The 18,482-nt window shown below is 32.8% G+C and overlaps 3 protein-coding genes across 4 annotated transcripts; all 3 read right to left on the bottom strand.

The window, feature by feature from the left end:
- Positions 1-427: 427 nt before the first annotated feature.
- LOC18039651 (UPF0481 protein At3g47200) lies at positions 428-2,135 on the bottom strand. The gene has a single exon (XM_006430220.2). The coding sequence runs from the start codon at positions 2,036-2,038 to the stop codon at positions 701-703; it is 1,338 nt and encodes a 445-aa protein (XP_006430283.1). The 5' UTR covers positions 2,039-2,135; the 3' UTR covers positions 428-700.
- Positions 2,136-7,694: 5,559 nt separating this feature from the next.
- LOC18039504 (dehydration-responsive element-binding protein 1D) lies at positions 7,695-8,383 on the bottom strand. Its single transcript, XM_006430219.2, has one exon. The coding sequence runs from the start codon at positions 8,360-8,362 to the stop codon at positions 7,811-7,813; it is 552 nt and encodes a 183-aa protein (XP_006430282.1). The 5' UTR covers positions 8,363-8,383; the 3' UTR covers positions 7,695-7,810.
- Positions 8,384-11,529: 3,146 nt separating this feature from the next.
- LOC18039503 lies at positions 11,530-15,595 on the bottom strand. Of its 2 annotated transcripts, XM_006430218.2 has the most exons (4): positions 14,669-15,592; positions 14,314-14,560; positions 13,505-13,691; positions 11,530-12,396 (listed from the first exon to the last, which is right to left on the bottom strand). In XM_006430218.2, exons 1-4 carry the CDS (start codon positions 15,196-15,198, stop codon positions 11,867-11,869), a joined length of 1,494 nt encoding a protein of 497 aa, XP_006430281.1. In that variant the 5' UTR covers positions 15,199-15,592; the 3' UTR covers positions 11,530-11,866. The 2 variants fall into 2 exon arrangements, with proteins under 2 accessions (XP_006430281.1, XP_006430280.1); XM_006430217.2 differs by having other exon boundaries at positions 14,314-15,595.
- Positions 15,596-18,482: the final 2,887 nt, after the last annotated feature.

The raw sequence follows: 18,482 nt of genomic DNA, 5'->3' as shown, positions 1-18,482 counted from the left end.
GGGACTTACATTATTACATTTTTATTCTATGAAGTACATACTCAATCAAATACCTCTCACGGAGGAGAAATGTCTTTTTTCCATTCGCATTTTGTAAGGGAGAAATATATTATAAGTAATTTCCACACAATTATATTTAATTGAAGAAGGTTAAGTCTTTGGGGACTCAAACTATTACCCTCATAGTTATACTTAACTTTAAGAGTAATAGTTCAACATTAGACTATAAGCCTAAGTGGCAAGTTTAGTCTCTTGTTGAATAATGGATAATGAATCATTTCACAGAAGCTTCAAAGGAAGGAGTAGGACTCTCCCACCATTATCATATTTGAACATGTTGATAATATATAATATTTTTTACTCTCTTCCAGCTTGCTGGCCACGAGAGTGATATTATATTGTCACTTTCCTTCAATCAACCCGTGCACGTCTAGAATTCAACAACTCTAGAAATTGGAGAGCGTTTCAATATCAGGCTCATTTCAATCATTGACTAGTCTAATTGCTGGAGAGTCCTCAAAATAGTATAAAATTAACGAATTTGCCGCAGAACTAGTTGTTTGTGAAAATCTTTTTGCTCTGATTCATGAGCTTCCTTTCTCAGATCAATTACTGATTGCTAAACTTTAATACAATTATACAATCAATCCTCACAAAGCTTCTATCAAACAGTGTGAATATCGCCTCAATTTTGTTGAGGCTACACAGCAGAGTAAACGGTGAAAACAGTTTGTGCCACAGTGAGAAGCAACAAAATCAATGCAGCCAAAGCAGATATGAACGACCATGGACTGTCAAAATACTTGTACTTGAAAGTTGCCCATTGAACGTGCCGACTACTGCTATAATAGTCATGCACATCGTTAAACAACTTTGACAAATAGCACAAATCCATATCAAACGCCACATCCTTGCCCAGATTATTGATGAACAGCGCCACTTCGGCATCCGTGCCTAGATTATTCTCAATAATGTTCCCATCACAGAGATATTCAACATCTCTAGCAGTGTTCACCAAATAATCTATCAGTGTAGCATAAGTTGTGATGTGCTTAGAGCAGCCTGATTGGCACTGTTCATATGCCACGCAATTAAGGAGAAATGAGGTCATGAAATCATCAATCGTGATGGTGGGCATTTCGATTGCACCGTGTCTGAATTTCACCACCAAGAAGCTCTCTGCCTTGACTGCATTGAGCTTGATTCCTGCACGGCGAAGCTTGGATATCGAATGGATTACATGTGTCGGTGTTCTGGCTTTCACCTTAGGCTCTGCTTGGTCCGATGGAATCAAGCTTGAGCGAACCAAGTCAAGCAAATGTCTCGCTTTGTGATTCTTGTACTTTTCAACAACTTCATCTGGCCTTTGCATAGCATAGTTGAAAAATTCAAGAGCAAGAGTAGCCAAAGTGGGGCCGGACTCTTCTCCAGGCAATTTTGATAAATCAAACAAACATTCAAGAACAAAATATGGGATCTGATTCTCAAGTTTCAGAAAGTCTCTGTAAAGAAATGGCAAGATCCATGACATGGTGATCATAGGATCATCAGGGTCAAATTTGACCAATCCTGACACTTTCCGGAACAATTCGATGATAAAAAGCCCATCAAGAACCAACAATTCAACAAATTCATCGGTGCCAAGATGAATAGTTTCTGAAAAACACTCTCTTGCCTTGATTTCTAGTGATTCGACCGCCTTCAGAAAGTCTTCTAAGCCTAAACTTTTAGTATTTTTCAATCTATTAAGCAAGCTGCCCAAATATCTCCATTTGTGCTCCTCAATGATTTTAACATGAGCTTCACCATGATGATATGGGCCAATTGAGACAATATGAGGTTGATAGGACTTACCATTGATGTTGATAAAGCTCTGTGGGAGTCTGAAAATGCAGCAAGATTGCTTTCCAGCTGAGTTGCTCAACAATGTTGGTGGCTCCGAGATTCTCTTGTTCATTGATTCCAAACGATCCTTTTTTACTTCCCAAATACTTATGACATGATCATTGGCTTCTGCTTCTACGGAAGTGCTTCCCATCGTTATCAATTATGGATTAGGCCAAAAAGTGATTGTTTGGAGAAATTATTGCAAAAAATTGTTGTTCGTGGTGCAAGGGAAAAAACAAAGAGAGTAATATTTGGGAGATTGATTAAAATCACAAGTAATTTCTCTATTTTCCTTTCCTTTTTTTCTTTAATTAGAAAATGGGACCACGTAAATACGTGGCCCCAACACAATTAATTGCGTGCTGCTGCTGCTGCTGCTTGTTTAATGGTCACTTGTTGGTTGGCATCTTATGTATAACTCATTTTCGCAGCTACACAATTATTAATCAAGTCAAAGAATGCTAGATACTATAGTGGCTCCAATCAGCCCAAACAAATAAAGTCCAATTAAAGCCCATGAAATATATAGCAGGGTTCACCCAATACCAACGATCCAACATCCTTAGCCCATCTTGTGTGTTAAATAAGTGTAGAACTTTGAGCACCCCTTAAAACTTCCTATCACACCCCCCCTGAATTTTATTTCTTAAAATACCCTCAGTTTAATTTATAAAATGCTAACTCATAAATTAGAATCAATTACTTTGTCATGAACCCTAAAAAGAGTATTTCTTTTAAATTTTTATTTAAAAAATTCATACATAATCCTAAAATCGAAAATTATTTTCTTCTTGTTACATAATTTCCATATCCATAATTTTAAATTTTAAAAATTTTAAAAAATTAATTTTAAATTAAAATATAAAATTATAAATATAAATTATAAAATGAATGGGTGTAAAAAAATTTTAAAACAATAATTTACTTATGTGTTTAATTGAATTTTTATTCAAAATAAAAAAGGAAATAATTTATCTTTGGTTATTTAGATAACGTATAAATCATGAAATGGGGTGGGTGTTAAAAATTTGCTAAAAAAATAATTTATTTAAGTATTTAATTAAAATTTCATTCAAATTGAAAAAGAAATTAATTTATCATTGGTTATTTAGGTAATATCAATTAAAGAGGGTGATTTTAAATGGAATTTAGAGGGGTGTTGAAAGTAGAGGTGGCCAACGGGCCGTGCCGTGCCGGCTCAGGCCCATCAAAGGAAGTTCACGCATACTCGTGCCGTGTCGTGCCCATTATGTGTTTCGTGCAATACTTAATTTTTTTTGCTTATGTTCGGCCCACCACACCTGTCGTGCCTAAGAAAAAAAGCTCACTAAGCTTTTTTATTTTTTATTTTTTTTAAGAATGCATGTCAAGTTATTGTCTTATTTTTTTCAAACCCTTGTACTTTTTTATCCATGTGCCTTTATTCAAATTTAATAGAATAAAAAATTCAAAACTCAAGTTCATATTCAATAATAATAAATTAATAATAAAAAAATATACTATTAATTACTAAATTTGACTCTATATTAAAATTCTTTTTTAGTACTTAACAACAATAACAATAATAATTTTTTTTAACGGTTAACTTGGAATTACATAGAGTCATATATCATAGTTTATAATAATATTAGTACACATTTATAAAATCATGATATCAATTATTTATTTAATAAATTATAAATATAAATCAATTTCATTTTTTAAACTAAGAATTAAATAAATTTAAAAAACTTGAGCTAATAAAATATATTAAAAGATTCAATTTCAAGTTATTAATAAAATCATAAAATTTTAAGTTTATTTTCATTAAAAAATAAAACGTACTTATTGCGTGTTGTACTTTAGTCCATCTCTAATCGTGCCGTACCTTGCTATACGAACACATACCGTGTCTCGTGCCGTCTAGCCCATTGGCCACCTCTAGTTGAAAGGCCTACTCGTTAATTAAAAAGGTGAGAGGCTAATGAAGACTAGATAGATCGTCAGGCTTAGCTCACAGAGTACCACTATTCAGCCCCCCATTGGCTCATTTCATTTCATAAGACCCCTCTTAGACTTTTTATTGAATTAAAATAGTCTCTAAGTAGAAAATTACTATTAATGATATGTTTTTAAATGGCGCTAGTTCTAACCCAAAAAAAAAAATAAATTGTGGAATCTGATTTTGAAACAAGTTTGCAGCATATAATTAAAAAATATACATAATAATCACTCAGTTTACTGAATCTCATTGTTTAACATTGGGCTTTCATATAATTATCGTGCTTTTAACTACTGTGAAGCTGTTAGTTATATTCCGTTATACTTTGCTGAGGTGGCAAGCTGAGTTTGCATATGACAAAAGACTAATTTACACATAACCGGAGTGTTTATGAATACTGTCTAGGCCAAATAAATAAATTTTAGGCAGACATCAATTTACGAATTAATTTTGAGTATTTATTAAATACATGTGCTTCTATTGAAACGACGTAACAAAATAACAATCAGGTAAAAACTCCAGCTTTTATGTTTTAACTTACAGTCGAAACTAAAACTCCAATTAATGATGAACTGTTTCGCGACAAAGTTTAATTTCGATTGGAAGAACCTCCAATGGAAATTAATGATATGGTGTACCAAGAAGTTTTCAAAGTGGAATTTTCTTTATTTGCATTACGACCAAAATCAATTAGAAAAAAAAAAAAAAATTAAATATAGGGAGAGGATAAGAAAGCTAATGATTCAAACATATTTCTTGTCTGTTCCCTGGGAATTTGGAAGTTGAAAAGGTCACAGCTTTTTTTGTTTTCTTTTGAAAACTGAAGGGTCAGTCAGCTTGGTCGTTGGTACTTGAGTTACAAAGCCGCCGTAGTCAAATATTGGGCATCCATATTGTCTATTGCAAGAGGTTATCGTGTGGAAAAAAGTTTCTTTCTAAACCGATTCAAATTTTGTAGAAATAATGAAGGACACAAAACTAACCTTTTGGCTTTTCCTTTTTTTTTATCGTAATCGGTACTTTTTTGTTTTTAGCTTAACTTATGGCATAAGAATTGAGCCCCGGATAACGATTTAAACAATAATATAGTGCATTATTAAATTCCTTTTAAGTTCTAGCCATTCATCTATTTAGGTAATTGGAAAATTTTCTACCTTGAATTCATTTAAACTTATTAGATAACATTGAGACGTTTGTTTTGTAAACATATTTTCTTCCTGATTCATCAGGGATCCTAATAATGTAAAGAAGCCTCTCAATCCAATTTAGTTTTTATTTTTGAAGAACAATCATTCATTAATTAAACCGATCAACTAATAACATTCACGTAGTAGTTAAGCTCAGGAGGAGCTTCCTCTAACCAAATACTACAATCTGATATCTCCCTTTTGACATTAAGTGATGAGCATAATTTATATACATATTTTACTTTTAATTATTTAATTGTTAGTTATTTTTAATTAATTAAATTATTTGACTGAATATGGAATTAATTGAAAATTAAGAATAAAAAGGACATGAAAAAGTTTAAATTGAGAAGGAATAAAGATTAAATTAGAAGATAAAAATGCAACTAAAAATTAATGGAAGTCAAGAAAAACAAAATTAGAAGTCAATCCCTTTAAAGGATGAACGGTGGGCATGCATTTGGAAAGCAAAGATTTGGCAATTTGGAATGCATGTGCTGGGCATTAAAAGAAGAAATCATTAATTGGCCTTTTGCTTTTGAGGTCAAACGAGTGGCTAACTTTCAAAGTTTAATAAGGAAATAATTTTAAAAGGGCTTGGTGAGTGGGCTTTGTAAGTCGGTGGATGGCCTTGACTTATGTTAAGTTGTGAAGAATTAATGTAATTAGAATCCACGAAGGATTAAGCAAGTCAGTAACATTATATAAAGGCAACACAGCCGCTAGAGGGAGGAAGAAGTGCAGACGCAAGGCTGTGAGAGAAGAATAGCGGCAGCAGCAACAATTTAATTTCCATGGCTGTTTTTATTTACTTTGTTGCTCCCAATTTAAGTATGTTTAACTAATTTTCTTATACTAAGGTTAAGGATAAAATCATATTCAATGAAATAATTATCTTTTTATTTATTTAATTCCCTAAATATATTCTTTGATGATTATGGTTTTTATTTCACATGATTAGTTGAATGTTATTAAAAAAATTTCATCAATTCTGTCATGTATTATTGATTGTTATGATTAATATTCGATTAAATCTATATTTGGGTCTATAAAATTTATACATAATCATCTTTGATTTCGCGTCTTTTATTAAATTGTTTACATAGAGTGCTTAGAAAAACTTATTCAGTATGTTTACATGAGATGCTTAGATGTTATACTATTAAGCAGAAAAAGAACCTACATTAGATTTAATTACTTGGGCTTAATTGTTATATCCATGAGATGACATAAATTGATTTCGAGTTGTCACTCTAAAATTGAGGATTAATTAATAATTAGATAATTACTAGTTGAATAGTGGTGGATTCTGAAACCTTGGTAATTTTTGTCTTATTGATTTCTCATTTGCTTTAATTGTTTTCTTAGTTTAATTAGTTTAATTTTCTTAAAAACAACTCAATTTTCCCAACTAAGTTAGGATTAATATTAATTTTAGATTTAAATTAGACTTTTTAATTTGTAACAATCCTTGTGGGTTCGACCTTGTTACCACTATTCTATCTCTAGATTCGTGCGCTTGCAAGTATATTAAATTTTTTCACAACATTAAACCATTTTCTATTTGTTTTTCAAAAAAAAAAAAAAAAAGGCTGCTGCAAACATAGAGAAGAAAAAAAGTTATTAATACTACCAATTTTAAATAGATTATGAGGAAATTGTTAGTTTCTCCTCTACTGAAATAAATATATACCCCTTATCTCCTCTTATTATTTTTTTAATATCCAAAAACACCCCTATCACAAAAAAAAATAAAGGAAAAGATGAGTAAATAGGTTATTTGTTTGATATTTTATCTTGAAAATATAAAATATACGTTTATTATAAGAAAAAAGTTCAAAAAATTAAAAAAAAATATATATATATATATATATATATATATTATTATAAAAAAATTTTTATTCATATCGAAACCTAAGAAATTTGTTTTTTTTTTAATTGAATTTCAATTAATAAATATAAATAAAAGTGTATTTAAAAATAAAGATACTATTGTAAAATGATGGTTACGGGGGAAGTTATTAAGTATTATAAAAATAAAGATAAATGATATATATTAATTTTATTATTATAACTGACAATCTTTCTATATATAATATAATTCATTATAATTAGCTTGTTCTCTTGCTATTCTTTTTTCTCTCCCTGTTTTTGGTAATAAATTTTGATAAGAGGATTTTGAAGACTTCTTTTGAGTTTCTTTGGTCACCTAACTAGCACGCCAAATATGTTTTATGATACAAAAGAAAGAAACTTACGGTTTTATAAGTATAATATCGATCAAATTTGTCTAATTATGGTGCCTTTACTTTATCATTTAGGCACCGTTAAATTGTTAGAAAATCAATAAAAAGTTGGTCAAAACTTATCATTTTATAGGGTTCAGATTGTGGGATGCGATACTCTTGAGAGATCAAATACGTTTCTAACCTTAATATAAGTGAGAGCACATAGTTCTTGTACACCTCCTCAAAAGATTTTATGGTATGAGTTGAATTAACTATCATCCATGAGGTATGATTGGTGATTGTTAAATAAGAATATAAAATAAATGAAATCTCAATCCTATATCATTTCAAATTAATGCATGACGTAAAATCTTAAAAAAAGTTTCAGGAGATTCGTTAAAGATAACAAGAGGATCCTCAATATTTTCTTACTGCTTCTTCGCCCAGCATGTAAACAAGTAAGTAATGCATGACCCAGATATATACAATATACATTAACGATGAAAACTCAAGAACACAGCAAGTTTTTAGTCACTCCACAAAGTAAACTCCACAGTCTCATCCAAATCGTCCCATTTAAACCCACTTTTCATAGCTGGCGGTGTGAGGATCAAAGCTTCAGCCATACCATCAATAATTCCAGGCATATTGAACATCTCTTCCTCATCCACAAACTCTCTTCTTGAATCCTGAACGTTCTCCGAATTACTCTCCATGCATGGCTTCGAAGAAGATGGAGACGAAAGTTTCTCAGCAGCTTCCATTGCAGCACACTGTATATCCCTAACATCGTCCGACTTAGCACGTCGCAAAGCACCTGCAGCCTCAGGGAAATTCAGCGAAGCAGAGTTTCCTCGTAAAGCCAAGGCTGCGGCATCATAAGCCCTAGCCGCCTTGTCAGGGCTCGCAAAAGTCCCCAGCCATATTCGAGACTTCTTGTTCGGCTCTCGCAGCTCACACACCCACTTCCCATTCCGCCGCCGCACGCCTTTGTACACCGGGTGGCGGGTTTCTTGGAACTTCTTCCGGCCGGCCTTTCGCTTCTGCGCCGTGGAACTTTTTTGAGCTGTGTTATCCATTAACGAGACAAAGGGAGATACTTGTTTACTGAACGAACTAAATATATAGTAAGATTATGAAGGAAGAAATAGATCTGAATGAAGCATTTATAAAACGTGTTTGAATTTTACAAGATGTGTCACGTGTCTCACGTGGAATTGTTTCCAAACTCTAGAAACTCACGTGGGTTATTGAAAGGTTCACAATGTTCGGCCCAACAAAATTTTAGGTTCCTTTTGCGGCTTTGCCCGACCATAACATCAAATCCACCACTTTATAATATTTATGTTTTTTTTTTTTTTTAAATTGTTTTTTAACATAATGTTAAAGTTGATTTCTACATAATTCAAATTGTTGTTTGAAGACAATTTGACATTAGTCAAAAGAACAAGGGCGGTTGCACAACATGCAGTAGCTTTTTAGTTGCATGCAAGCATGGGGCCATGATTTTGACTGGTGTCAAACTTTTGTGTTGAGCTTTGAAGAGTCTCTATCCGACACCTAATTAAGCCGGGTGGGTTAACGATTGGATAGTTCATTTTGTAAAATTTCTTGATAATCGACCGGTTCGGTTTAGTTTTATATTTCAATTCATGGAAATGAATCAACAATATTTTCTTACCAAAGAGCGGTCCAATGCAGATTGTTTTGTTGAATTTCATCATTTTATTTTATTATATTTCGCTAGTTTTTTCAGCAAAGACAAAACTTTTTAGCCGAAAACAAGACATTTTAGCAAAAAGCCGTGAAATATAATAAAAAAATTATAAAATTCAATGAAAACTTTTATATCAGTATAACATTGGGGCCTAAACACAGCACATGGATTAAAATTAGAAGGAAGAAAAATAAGAGTACTAATTTATTCATGTCAAGAATGAAATTTCCCTACGTCATTAGTGACGATTGAGCGTATACATGCAAATCTATTTACTCAGTGAGCAATATATGAGTACTTATAATTTTTGTGATTACAAACACACCATATAATAACGTTAACGTGCAAGTGATGTTTCAATACAAACAATACGACTGAAAATAAATAAAACGCTGGGGTTCCCTTATCTTAAAAGTCTGACTTAAAAATTGATTTAATTTTGTATTTATATGATTCATTCAATCCAATGGTATACAGATGGAGACATAAATACTGTTTTTTAATTTTAAATAAAAATATAATAAACAACAATTTCCAACCATCCATTCGGTCAAAGTTTTTTTTTATCATTTTAAATTTAATTTTTTTTTCATGCATTTATTTATTTATATAATTTTTGTCTGTTTGCACTTTTCGCCCTCCTCTCCTCTTCAAAATTGAGAATTCAGTGACGCCCGCTTGCAATTCATCTGTTAGTAATGGGGGTCCTAAGAAATACTGCAAGACTTTGAGTCATGGTGGCCCAATTGGCTTCTAGGCCGTGACGAAGAAAATTTTCCCAAAACTACCATTTGGTCCAACGGATCATTAATTTTGAGGGGGTTGACGGAATGTTTTACAGAGTATTTGTCATGAGACGCACGTACATTTTCTAGCCCCAGTCATGAGATATTTCTGCGGAATAATCATTCGCGACTTTCAGGAATTGCGAAATAATAAATTTGGTAAAAAATAAAAATTGAGCGCGTAACATTTTATTACTTAATTTTTACAAAATTTTACATTTCATATCTCTAGCTCCTATTTATAAATTTTATCATTTTTACGGAAACGATAATAACCATAGTATTTTTTTTTTATATATAAATAATTACTTTGTGAATTGTGGTCGGGGAAAAGGATTGTGAGCCTCCTAACGTTTGGAAAAAGACACGTAAAATATTTTAACGTTTCAAAAAAGACATATAATCTCCATTTTTATTATTAAAATCCATTTGTTTTAATAGTAAATTTATTTTTAATTTACAATTACTATTATGTTCCTATAATAAATAATTCAATATATTGACTTAAGACATATCATTGGTATAATGAAATTAACAATTTTTTATTTAAAACTTAAAATTAAGATGTAATTATGTTTTTTTTCAAATTATTCATTCTAAATTACGAACATACTCTTCTCAATAATAAATTTGATTTTAGTTTTACCTATTATGCATAATTTTTTATCATCCTATCATTGGGAAGGATATATTCATAATTTAGAGTGAATGATTTGAGTAAAAGGTAATTACAACTTAATTTTAAGTTTTAAATAAAAAGTTATTGATTCCATTATTTACATTATCAATGTCATGTCCTAAATCGATATATTGAATTATTTATTATAGAGATATAATAATAATAATTGTAAAGTAAAAATAAATTTACTATTAAAGCCAATGAAATTTAATAATAAAAATGGGAGTTATAAGTATTTTTTTAAATATTAAAGAGTTTTATTTCATTTTTTTCAAATGTTAGGGGTTTACTGTCGTTTTCCCTTGTGACAGGGGTAATACGGAAAAAGGAAACCATAGAAAAGGGAGGGAAATAGGATTCCTAGCCCTCCTGTCGGGCATCTCATTCTTCAAACTGCAAGTGAGGAATGATGTTCGTTCATTGACCTATGATAATGATATATATATTCTCCCTTTTTCGTCTATGATCCTGATGTTGGATACCAAAAGGAGTGACTCGATTTGATGATAAAAAAGTAAATATTCTGCTGATCGGTTGCTTCATAAGCTCAGTTGAAGAAAAGACCAAAGAGAAGGAATAAAGTCGTTTATCCAAAGTAAGGAGAAGGAATAAAGTTATGAGAAGAAAATTCTTCTCTGGTCACTAGGGCTTTTTTTTGACTTTGATGATGAGGTTTCTACTCTTTTTCAACTCCTGTAGAAGCAAGTCATGTACATATTATCCATTCAATTATAGCCACTAGTGAAGAGTTTCTGGATTACACGATGATGCCTTGTCTGCTACCCAAATCAAATATGCTAATAAAGTAATAATCACCATCAAAATAACAGATGTATCTTGTACTTTTCCTCTCTTGGCTGGAATTGACACATTAGCCCCTTTTGACCATAATATAATAAGCATTCATAGACAGGATTGAATGGTTATTCTTCTTCGGCTATAGCAGCCACTCGTACAATGCAATGGCTGATAAATTGTCCCATCACTGCCTAATTTCTTGTTTGCTTACACTTACCGACGGAATAATAAGTTCATAACAGCATGCAGGTTATACCAAAAATGTACATATAATTGCAGTGTTTTGAAAGAGACAAACAGATGTTGGTACAGAAAGCATAATATTAAGGGCCAGTAATTAATTGTACATGATGTCTAGCTAGTCTCATTTAGCAAGGATTCTGAGACATCAAATTCTTCAACTACATACATGATTCATAATTTCATATACATAATATCATACTAACAGCTAAACCAGATGCTTCTTGCCTTCTTGGGTCATTTTGTTTTCTTTCCTCTCGCTAGTTAGCCCCTATCCCTTGACAGCAAGTTAGACTATACCCTTCAATTGATTAATACTACTATATTAAAAAATTAATTAAGAAAACTAAACCAAAATTCGGAGTTAAACAACTAGTTCCTCTGATAATTCCTCCATCAATAACCCAAAGATACCAAATTCGATTTCTAATGCCGTGTCTCCCACCAGCTCTTGACGTCTTCTCCACCCATCATGTTCTCTTCTAAGGTCATGTTCCACCATCATGTCAATGGTATTTGATTCCACCTCTTTCCATGACTCCAATCTCCTACACACCCTTTTCACCACCGCCTCTTTGTCGTTAGACCAGCTCTGCTCTTGCTCCTCCTCGGCTAGTAGATCCACGACCAGCCTCTTCATGTCTTCAGGGATTCGCCGTACGTGATAAAAGTTTGATTTGCTTAACACTTCTTTAACAAATTCATCAACTTCCTTTTCTCCGTCTGGTGAAGTTGGCTCATAATTCTCAAACTCTTCTTCTTGATCTAGGTCATAAGTGTCATTCTCATTATAATCTTGTTCTTGTTCCAAAATTCTTTTCTCAAGTTCAATAGGATCCAACTCTGCCAGTTTTTCAAATCTCCGGAGCTTGTGCAATAATTGTTTCTTTGCTCCTGAAAGATCACGGGTAGGAAAACAAAACAGAACGTCAGCTCAACCGATAATTCATAAAATGTACATGTAATACCATAAATGGCTATGCAGATTGCAAAAGTACATATAATCATTTCAGGTACAACTCAAACGTTTTCCATTAAAACAGTTCTCAACCGAATAATTTAATGCTTGTAGCTCAGTTTCCAGTTTCAGTTCGATTTATAGGTCCTCAGGCTTTGCATTATACAAGTAAGTCAATGCGTGCAGCGACATCATTTTGCTTTAATTACAACAACATTTGGTAGAGATCAAATTTGCTCTCAATGCACAACAAATGGTAGGGCTAGAAATTATGCTTTATTGGGCTCCAATTTCAAGCTTCCGGCAAAATAAATAAGTCCATTGATCACCATATCTAAAATAGAAAGGGACCCTCCATGTAGGTCTCAACTGAATTAATGACAACAAGACTGAAAAAAAAATAATAATTGACAGCTGCGGAAATTATTATCCGAGTACTAAATGGGAAATTCATTAACTCAAAAAAGTAAATGGGATGTTCCAAATACTTATTTCCAACAGTTTGCTACAACACAGTAGAAGGTAAATCGGTTCATACTCAATTGGTTACATCAAATTTATGCAACAATCAAACAGGCGCAAGATTTTTGACAAAACATTTAAAATTTAAGTTAGGTTGATGACTGCATACAGTCCAGCAAATTGATCATGAAGAGTACATTCATACTTCACAAGTTTGAGGGTCATATGCAAAGTTATTACAACATTAGATATGTCTACTTCCAACAATGAAATTTCGACACAACAGAACAATTTAACACTGTTACCTTCTCATCTAGATTAAGAGCAATCTTGAAATGGATCCCACACAGATATTATTTGTTTTTCTAAAAAAAATTTCGTACATTGGATCAATGAAAGACGTCATTGTTTCACAGCTAACACATGTAAATGATCATGACCTCCAAACACAACAAGCATTAAATTCTAAACAAACACAAAAGTAAGCAGAACAAAATATTGTATGCTGATTGATAATGACTACACAACTAACAAGGGTACAAAATTGAAAAAATAGCAAGCTAGTGATGCATGATTACTTACTTTGTACAATTGCATAGCTGCATTCAAGATCATACACGTCCTCGACTTCATCGCCGTGTCCTTCGTCATCGTCCTCGAATGGAGGGTCCAATACTGATACAGGACTGCATTGTTCCTTCTCCTCTTCTTCATCCTCCGCTTCACCTTGGAATTTCTTTATGATCTCTATCTCATGATTCTCCTGCTCCTATTTATTAAACAATTATTATAGCGTGATTAAGACATTGCCCACAATTCCTTATTAAATTTTCATAACAACCACAAACAAGACATTATTGTATTTGAGTTAATAACTACAATGCATTTAATCTTCATAATTTGTGAATTAGGAATGTGAATTTCCAATCAGAGTCGGTGGCCCTTGTTGACTTCACTTGTAATTTTCAAAAAAATACAGCTGAAAATAGCAATTTACTAAAAAAAGGACGTCGGGATTTCATTGATAAGAAACAAAAGAAAAAACAAGAAGATTTGTCCTCTTTCGGAAAATAATTTTCTAGACACTAACATAATCAAAAGATTTGCATGGCAGAGACAAGATCAGAAGTACGCTTACATGAACATACAAACAAATAATCAAATGACATTTATAACCCTGTAAAGAGACGGATCTTTTGCAAATTATACAATTAAAAGCAGGGCCTATTTGACATTCAACACAGACATTCCGGGCAAAGTTGCGAGAAATGACCGTAATTGCCGACAATTCAAACATGTCAAACCCAGTCAGCTCAGCTGGCTCACGAGTTTACTCGTTGTGCAGTAATTATTAAACAAATATGACATAGAAAAGACAAAATAAAACAAACCTCTTTTTTGTGGCGAATCGGGGAGGGTTCCGGCGATGTGAAATCCGGCGTCCGTCGACCAGGGGAAGGGCTTGTTTGAAGCACAAAACGAAAAGGGCTTTCAGATAAGCGCTTCTCATCGCAAGAAGCAAAATCTGCGCTTTCAATCTCTTGCTCTTCGAAATCATTAGAATGGCTACTGCATGAAGTCTCTAAATCCAAATCTAAAGAATTGTTGTCTTCATCGCTTTCAGACCAAACACCAGTACTGCAAGAACGAGAAAGTCTCATCTCAGAAGCAATTATCTCAAAAGAACTTTTGTCCTCCATGTTTTTATCATTAGAAGCTTTTGTACGACCAACAGAAGAATCCCACCTCAAAATATCCTTCACCGAGACCTTAACTCCACTACCACTACCCTCTCCACGCTTTCTAATTATGTTTCTATTAGTGAGCTTCCTCCTAAGGGAACCAAACAAACCAAAAGCATTTTTTTTGTTCTGGGTTTTTTGCTTTGAAGATTGTTTCTGAACCCTAAGCGCAGCTTCAAGAAGCAAAGCTGCAGTTCTTGCAGGGACTTGAAGAAAGATTTTATTTGGACTCCTGCAAGGGCTTTTAGCACCCTTAGCTGGAGACGGGAATTCAAAGAGTGGAGATTTTCTTGGGTCCGCAGGTGAGTCATGGAACGAGAAAAAGCAAACGTTTTTGCAAAAGCTTGATGGAAACTTTGTGGTCTGTGAAATGGGTTTCCGCTTCTTGACTTGTATTTGTGTTTTCTGTGAGGATGCAACTGCTGATGCTCCTTTCAGCTGGCAACGCCTGTCAGCAATGTAGTTCTTCAGCTGAAATGGTTCTTGATCTTCCTTCAGTAGCTCGTGCAAGTGCTGCTGCTTTTGCGCCATCATCACAACTTAACTAAGGAAAAAATAAAGAAATAATTAAAAGTTGAAGAGGTTTCAACTTTTGAACTAAAAATGTAGCGCTGGAAAGACGATTTTGAAGACGAAATAGAGAGAGAAAAAGGGGAGGAATGAGGACTGAGGAGAGTTCCTGATTCAAATCTGAGGGAAGGGTCACAATATCGAGGCAAAGTGGTGATGAAGAAGCTTTATAATTAACTTGTGAATAAATAAATAAATAAAATAGACACTTTAGACAACTATGAGTTAAAAAAATATATAAATAAGTACACAGCTGACTGCTAACTGCTAAAGCCCTGCATGTGTTTACTGTTTCATAGTAGACGAGGATCTGGTTGATTAAACGTCTTTAGCTGTGCGTTACATGAACTGTAAAAAATGGGGGGTTTATAGTAATAACAAATGAGTAACTAGCAAGTAGTATCAGGATTGGCGATAAGTGCGCTGTGTTGTTGGCCTCCACTTCAAATCTTGTCCCGAGATTTTTGAGAAGAATCCATGGTTCGCTCGTTTTCATCGCGCCCCATTTATTAGTTTTGTCTCCTTAATTAATTTTACTGATCTAGTTGATCATTCTTTAATCATTTTATGTTTATGGTTACAATTTTTTCCCATAAAATTAATAAATGTCAAAGAATTCAGAAGGGATAGCATTGTTTCGGTATTTTTAACCAATTACAAATGTTTCATTTCAATTCATTCCATTGCATCCGGCCAGTTCAACAGTAATATGAATTAAAATTTGGGTGGGCGGGAATTTAATCCACCAATGGGGAATTCTAAATTTCAAATATAATTAAAAAGAAAACATGTTATAGATAGATTTTGTATCAGACTAAGCAAATTGGTCAGATTTAATTGAATTTTCAACACCCTAATTCGCAATCTCAGTTAACCTTCCTTCCGCGGGGGGGGGGGGGGGGGGGGGGGGGGGTTTAAATTTGGTCATCATTACTTCAATGGGGCAAAGGCCAAAACTCAAAAAATTCAGTTCATTAATATTACTGCATAGTTTACACTTTACAGCTGGCACTGTACATAAGATTGGGGGAATCCACAGATGATTAATCAACGCAACAGAAATGTGGCTTTTATTTTCACTACCTCTGACACTACTCACCAGTCTTTACTTTTGAGCCTTTCATACGCCCGAATCCTTTGTAAAATGCTTAACTTAAGCTGTAACAATAAGTCTACAGCGTTTGCTGGATTACCGAGATAATCATTGCTAGAATTACCTCATCTGCCGTAATTTCTCAAGGAGGCCAGTTTATCAATTGTCCCTACTTAAAACAATTTGATAACGTTGATTGCGTAATCATAATTTGAAACACCTTTTTTTTCTTTTAAAAAATATAACAATAAATGAACATTCAACTATAATTTTCCCTATTGTAAAAAATATATATAATTTTTCCTTTATATTTTTTAAATTCTTTTAAAAGGTAAATTTTTAAAAAAAATTTATACCGATAAAATTTTATTTTTAAAAGAACATCAGACTTGTAACTAGTTAAATATAATTTAATTAAATATTTTTATTATATTATAATTATTGTGAATCATTAATCTAATCTAACGATCTATAATAATTACGGTATTAATATCGTAATTTTAATCACGATACCATAAAATTTTTTAAATAAATAATTTACGTTGGTCTCGGTAAAATTTTAAATTTTTAACAGCGTAAATCAATCGCGTTCAAAAAATTATGCAAAGCAATGCAATGCAAATGACCACGCGGCAAAACGTAGTTTACACTCACTCATAAAAAATTTGGCACGTACAAAATTCAAGCTGAGTTGTACTTTCGTTTCTTCCTCCGGCGTTCGGTGCTGAAAGAATTGCGCGTAATACGAACCGTTGACGCGGTGAATGGTCATGGACAGCGATGGCGTTGATCTCAAAATATCGCGAAACGTATAACTCGTCGCGAAATGAAAGATAAAATGGTGGGGTGACGTGGCCGTCTCAGAGGCGCAGCACTGAAGCCAAAACCGTAAGAAGACGACAACAAATAGAAGACCGCGCGTGCGGAGTTACCAATTGACCGACATTTAATTTTAATCCTTTTTTTTTTCTTTTTTTACAAAATAAATAATTCCAAATAAAGCTTATTTCTTATTAATTCAAATAATGTTTTCGGTTTTCACCTTTATCGCTACTTCTCTTTTTGTTAGGATGCAGCAATCACGCTGTCGTTTTATACTCATGCGTGTGTGTAAGTGCGCATATACAAAAGACTGTTCCTCTGCACAGTCGTACTATTTCCTTTTTACCTGACAGGTCCATTTCACAAATCAACTTTAATTTAAAATTTTTGAATTCTTTTTCTTTTTAAATACACTATTAAAACGTGTGAACCCCCCCCCCCCCCCACCTGATATATATATTTATATTTTTTGACTTATTACTATTATCATTATTATTACTTCTTCTGTGTCAATTTTTTCCCCTCCTGAATCAAGGAATGGAATAAATGTAAATGAACGAACGAATGTTTGGCACTTGCAGCTGGATTCCATTATTGCACATTGATCGCTAAAATGTAAAATTTATAAGATTTTACATTTAATTGTTTTGTGCTTTTTCATTTTTACTATTTATTTAATCATCGCCAAGTTGGATGTGGTGAATTCAAAGGTTGGACCCACAATATAGCTTTTTTTCTTTTTCAAAAGGATGTATTGGTTGAGTTATGGCTCCCAACTTTTTTAAAATTTTCTTATTTCTTTTAATTTATTTGTTATTATTTTTTTTAATACTGATTACGTATCAAATTATTATATTAGAAAGATATTTATAATTATTATTATAACAAATATTACACTAATATTACAATCAAATATATATATAATTGAGATTTATATTATTACATTAAATTTTATAAAATACATATTTAGACTATGTCCGTATAAATAATCTTCATAGACAAGAGATGTCCTTACTACAAACTATGCACAAATAACCCTCACAGATAAGAGAATATCCAGACAAATAACCCTCACAGACAAGATAAGTCCTTACTCTAAATTATGACCAGACAAATAACCCTCACAGATAAAAAATATCATTGCTCCACTCGCATTTCGCAAGAGATAAGAATTTATGAATATTTAACCCCCACAAAGGCCTAGTGGCTTATTTATCATTGTTATTGCTTTACTTGTGCCATTTATCATCTTATATAGAAAATCAATAACAATCATGTTGAGTGTTGGCTGTGCTTTACGGATCCAAGAAGATGTTAACAAACAACGTCACAA

The sequence above is a fragment of the Citrus clementina genome, unplaced genomic scaffold (genome assembly GCF_000493195.1).
Source record: "Citrus clementina cultivar Clemenules unplaced genomic scaffold, Citrus_clementina_v1.0 scaffold_6, whole genome shotgun sequence".
Classification (NCBI taxonomy): domain Eukaryota; kingdom Viridiplantae; phylum Streptophyta; class Magnoliopsida; order Sapindales; family Rutaceae; genus Citrus; species Citrus x clementina.
This window is presented reverse-complemented; position numbering and strand designations above follow the sequence as displayed.

What these genes read in the sequence shown, in the direction of transcription:
- LOC18039503 (XM_006430217.2), bottom strand. Translation starts at nt 15,198, where the DNA reads ATGATGGCGCAAAAGCAGCAGCACTTGCACGAGCTACTGAAGGAAGAT. An exon ending in CGATTCGCCACAAAAAAGAG is followed by an intron (nt 13,692 to 14,313) that starts GTTTGTTTTATT and finishes TTTAATAAATAG; the next exon opens with GAGCAGGAGAATCATGAGAT. An exon ending in CAGCTATGCAATTGTACAAA is followed by an intron (nt 12,397 to 13,504) that starts GTAAGTAATCAT and finishes GTGATCTTTCAG; the next exon opens with GAGCAAAGAAACAATTATTG.
- LOC18039504 (XM_006430219.2), bottom strand. Translation starts at nt 8,362, where the DNA reads ATGGATAACACAGCTCAAAAAAGTTCCACGGCGCAGAAGCGAAAGGCC.
- LOC18039651 (XM_006430220.2), bottom strand. Translation starts at nt 2,038, where the DNA reads ATGGGAAGCACTTCCGTAGAAGCAGAAGCCAATGATCATGTCATAAGT.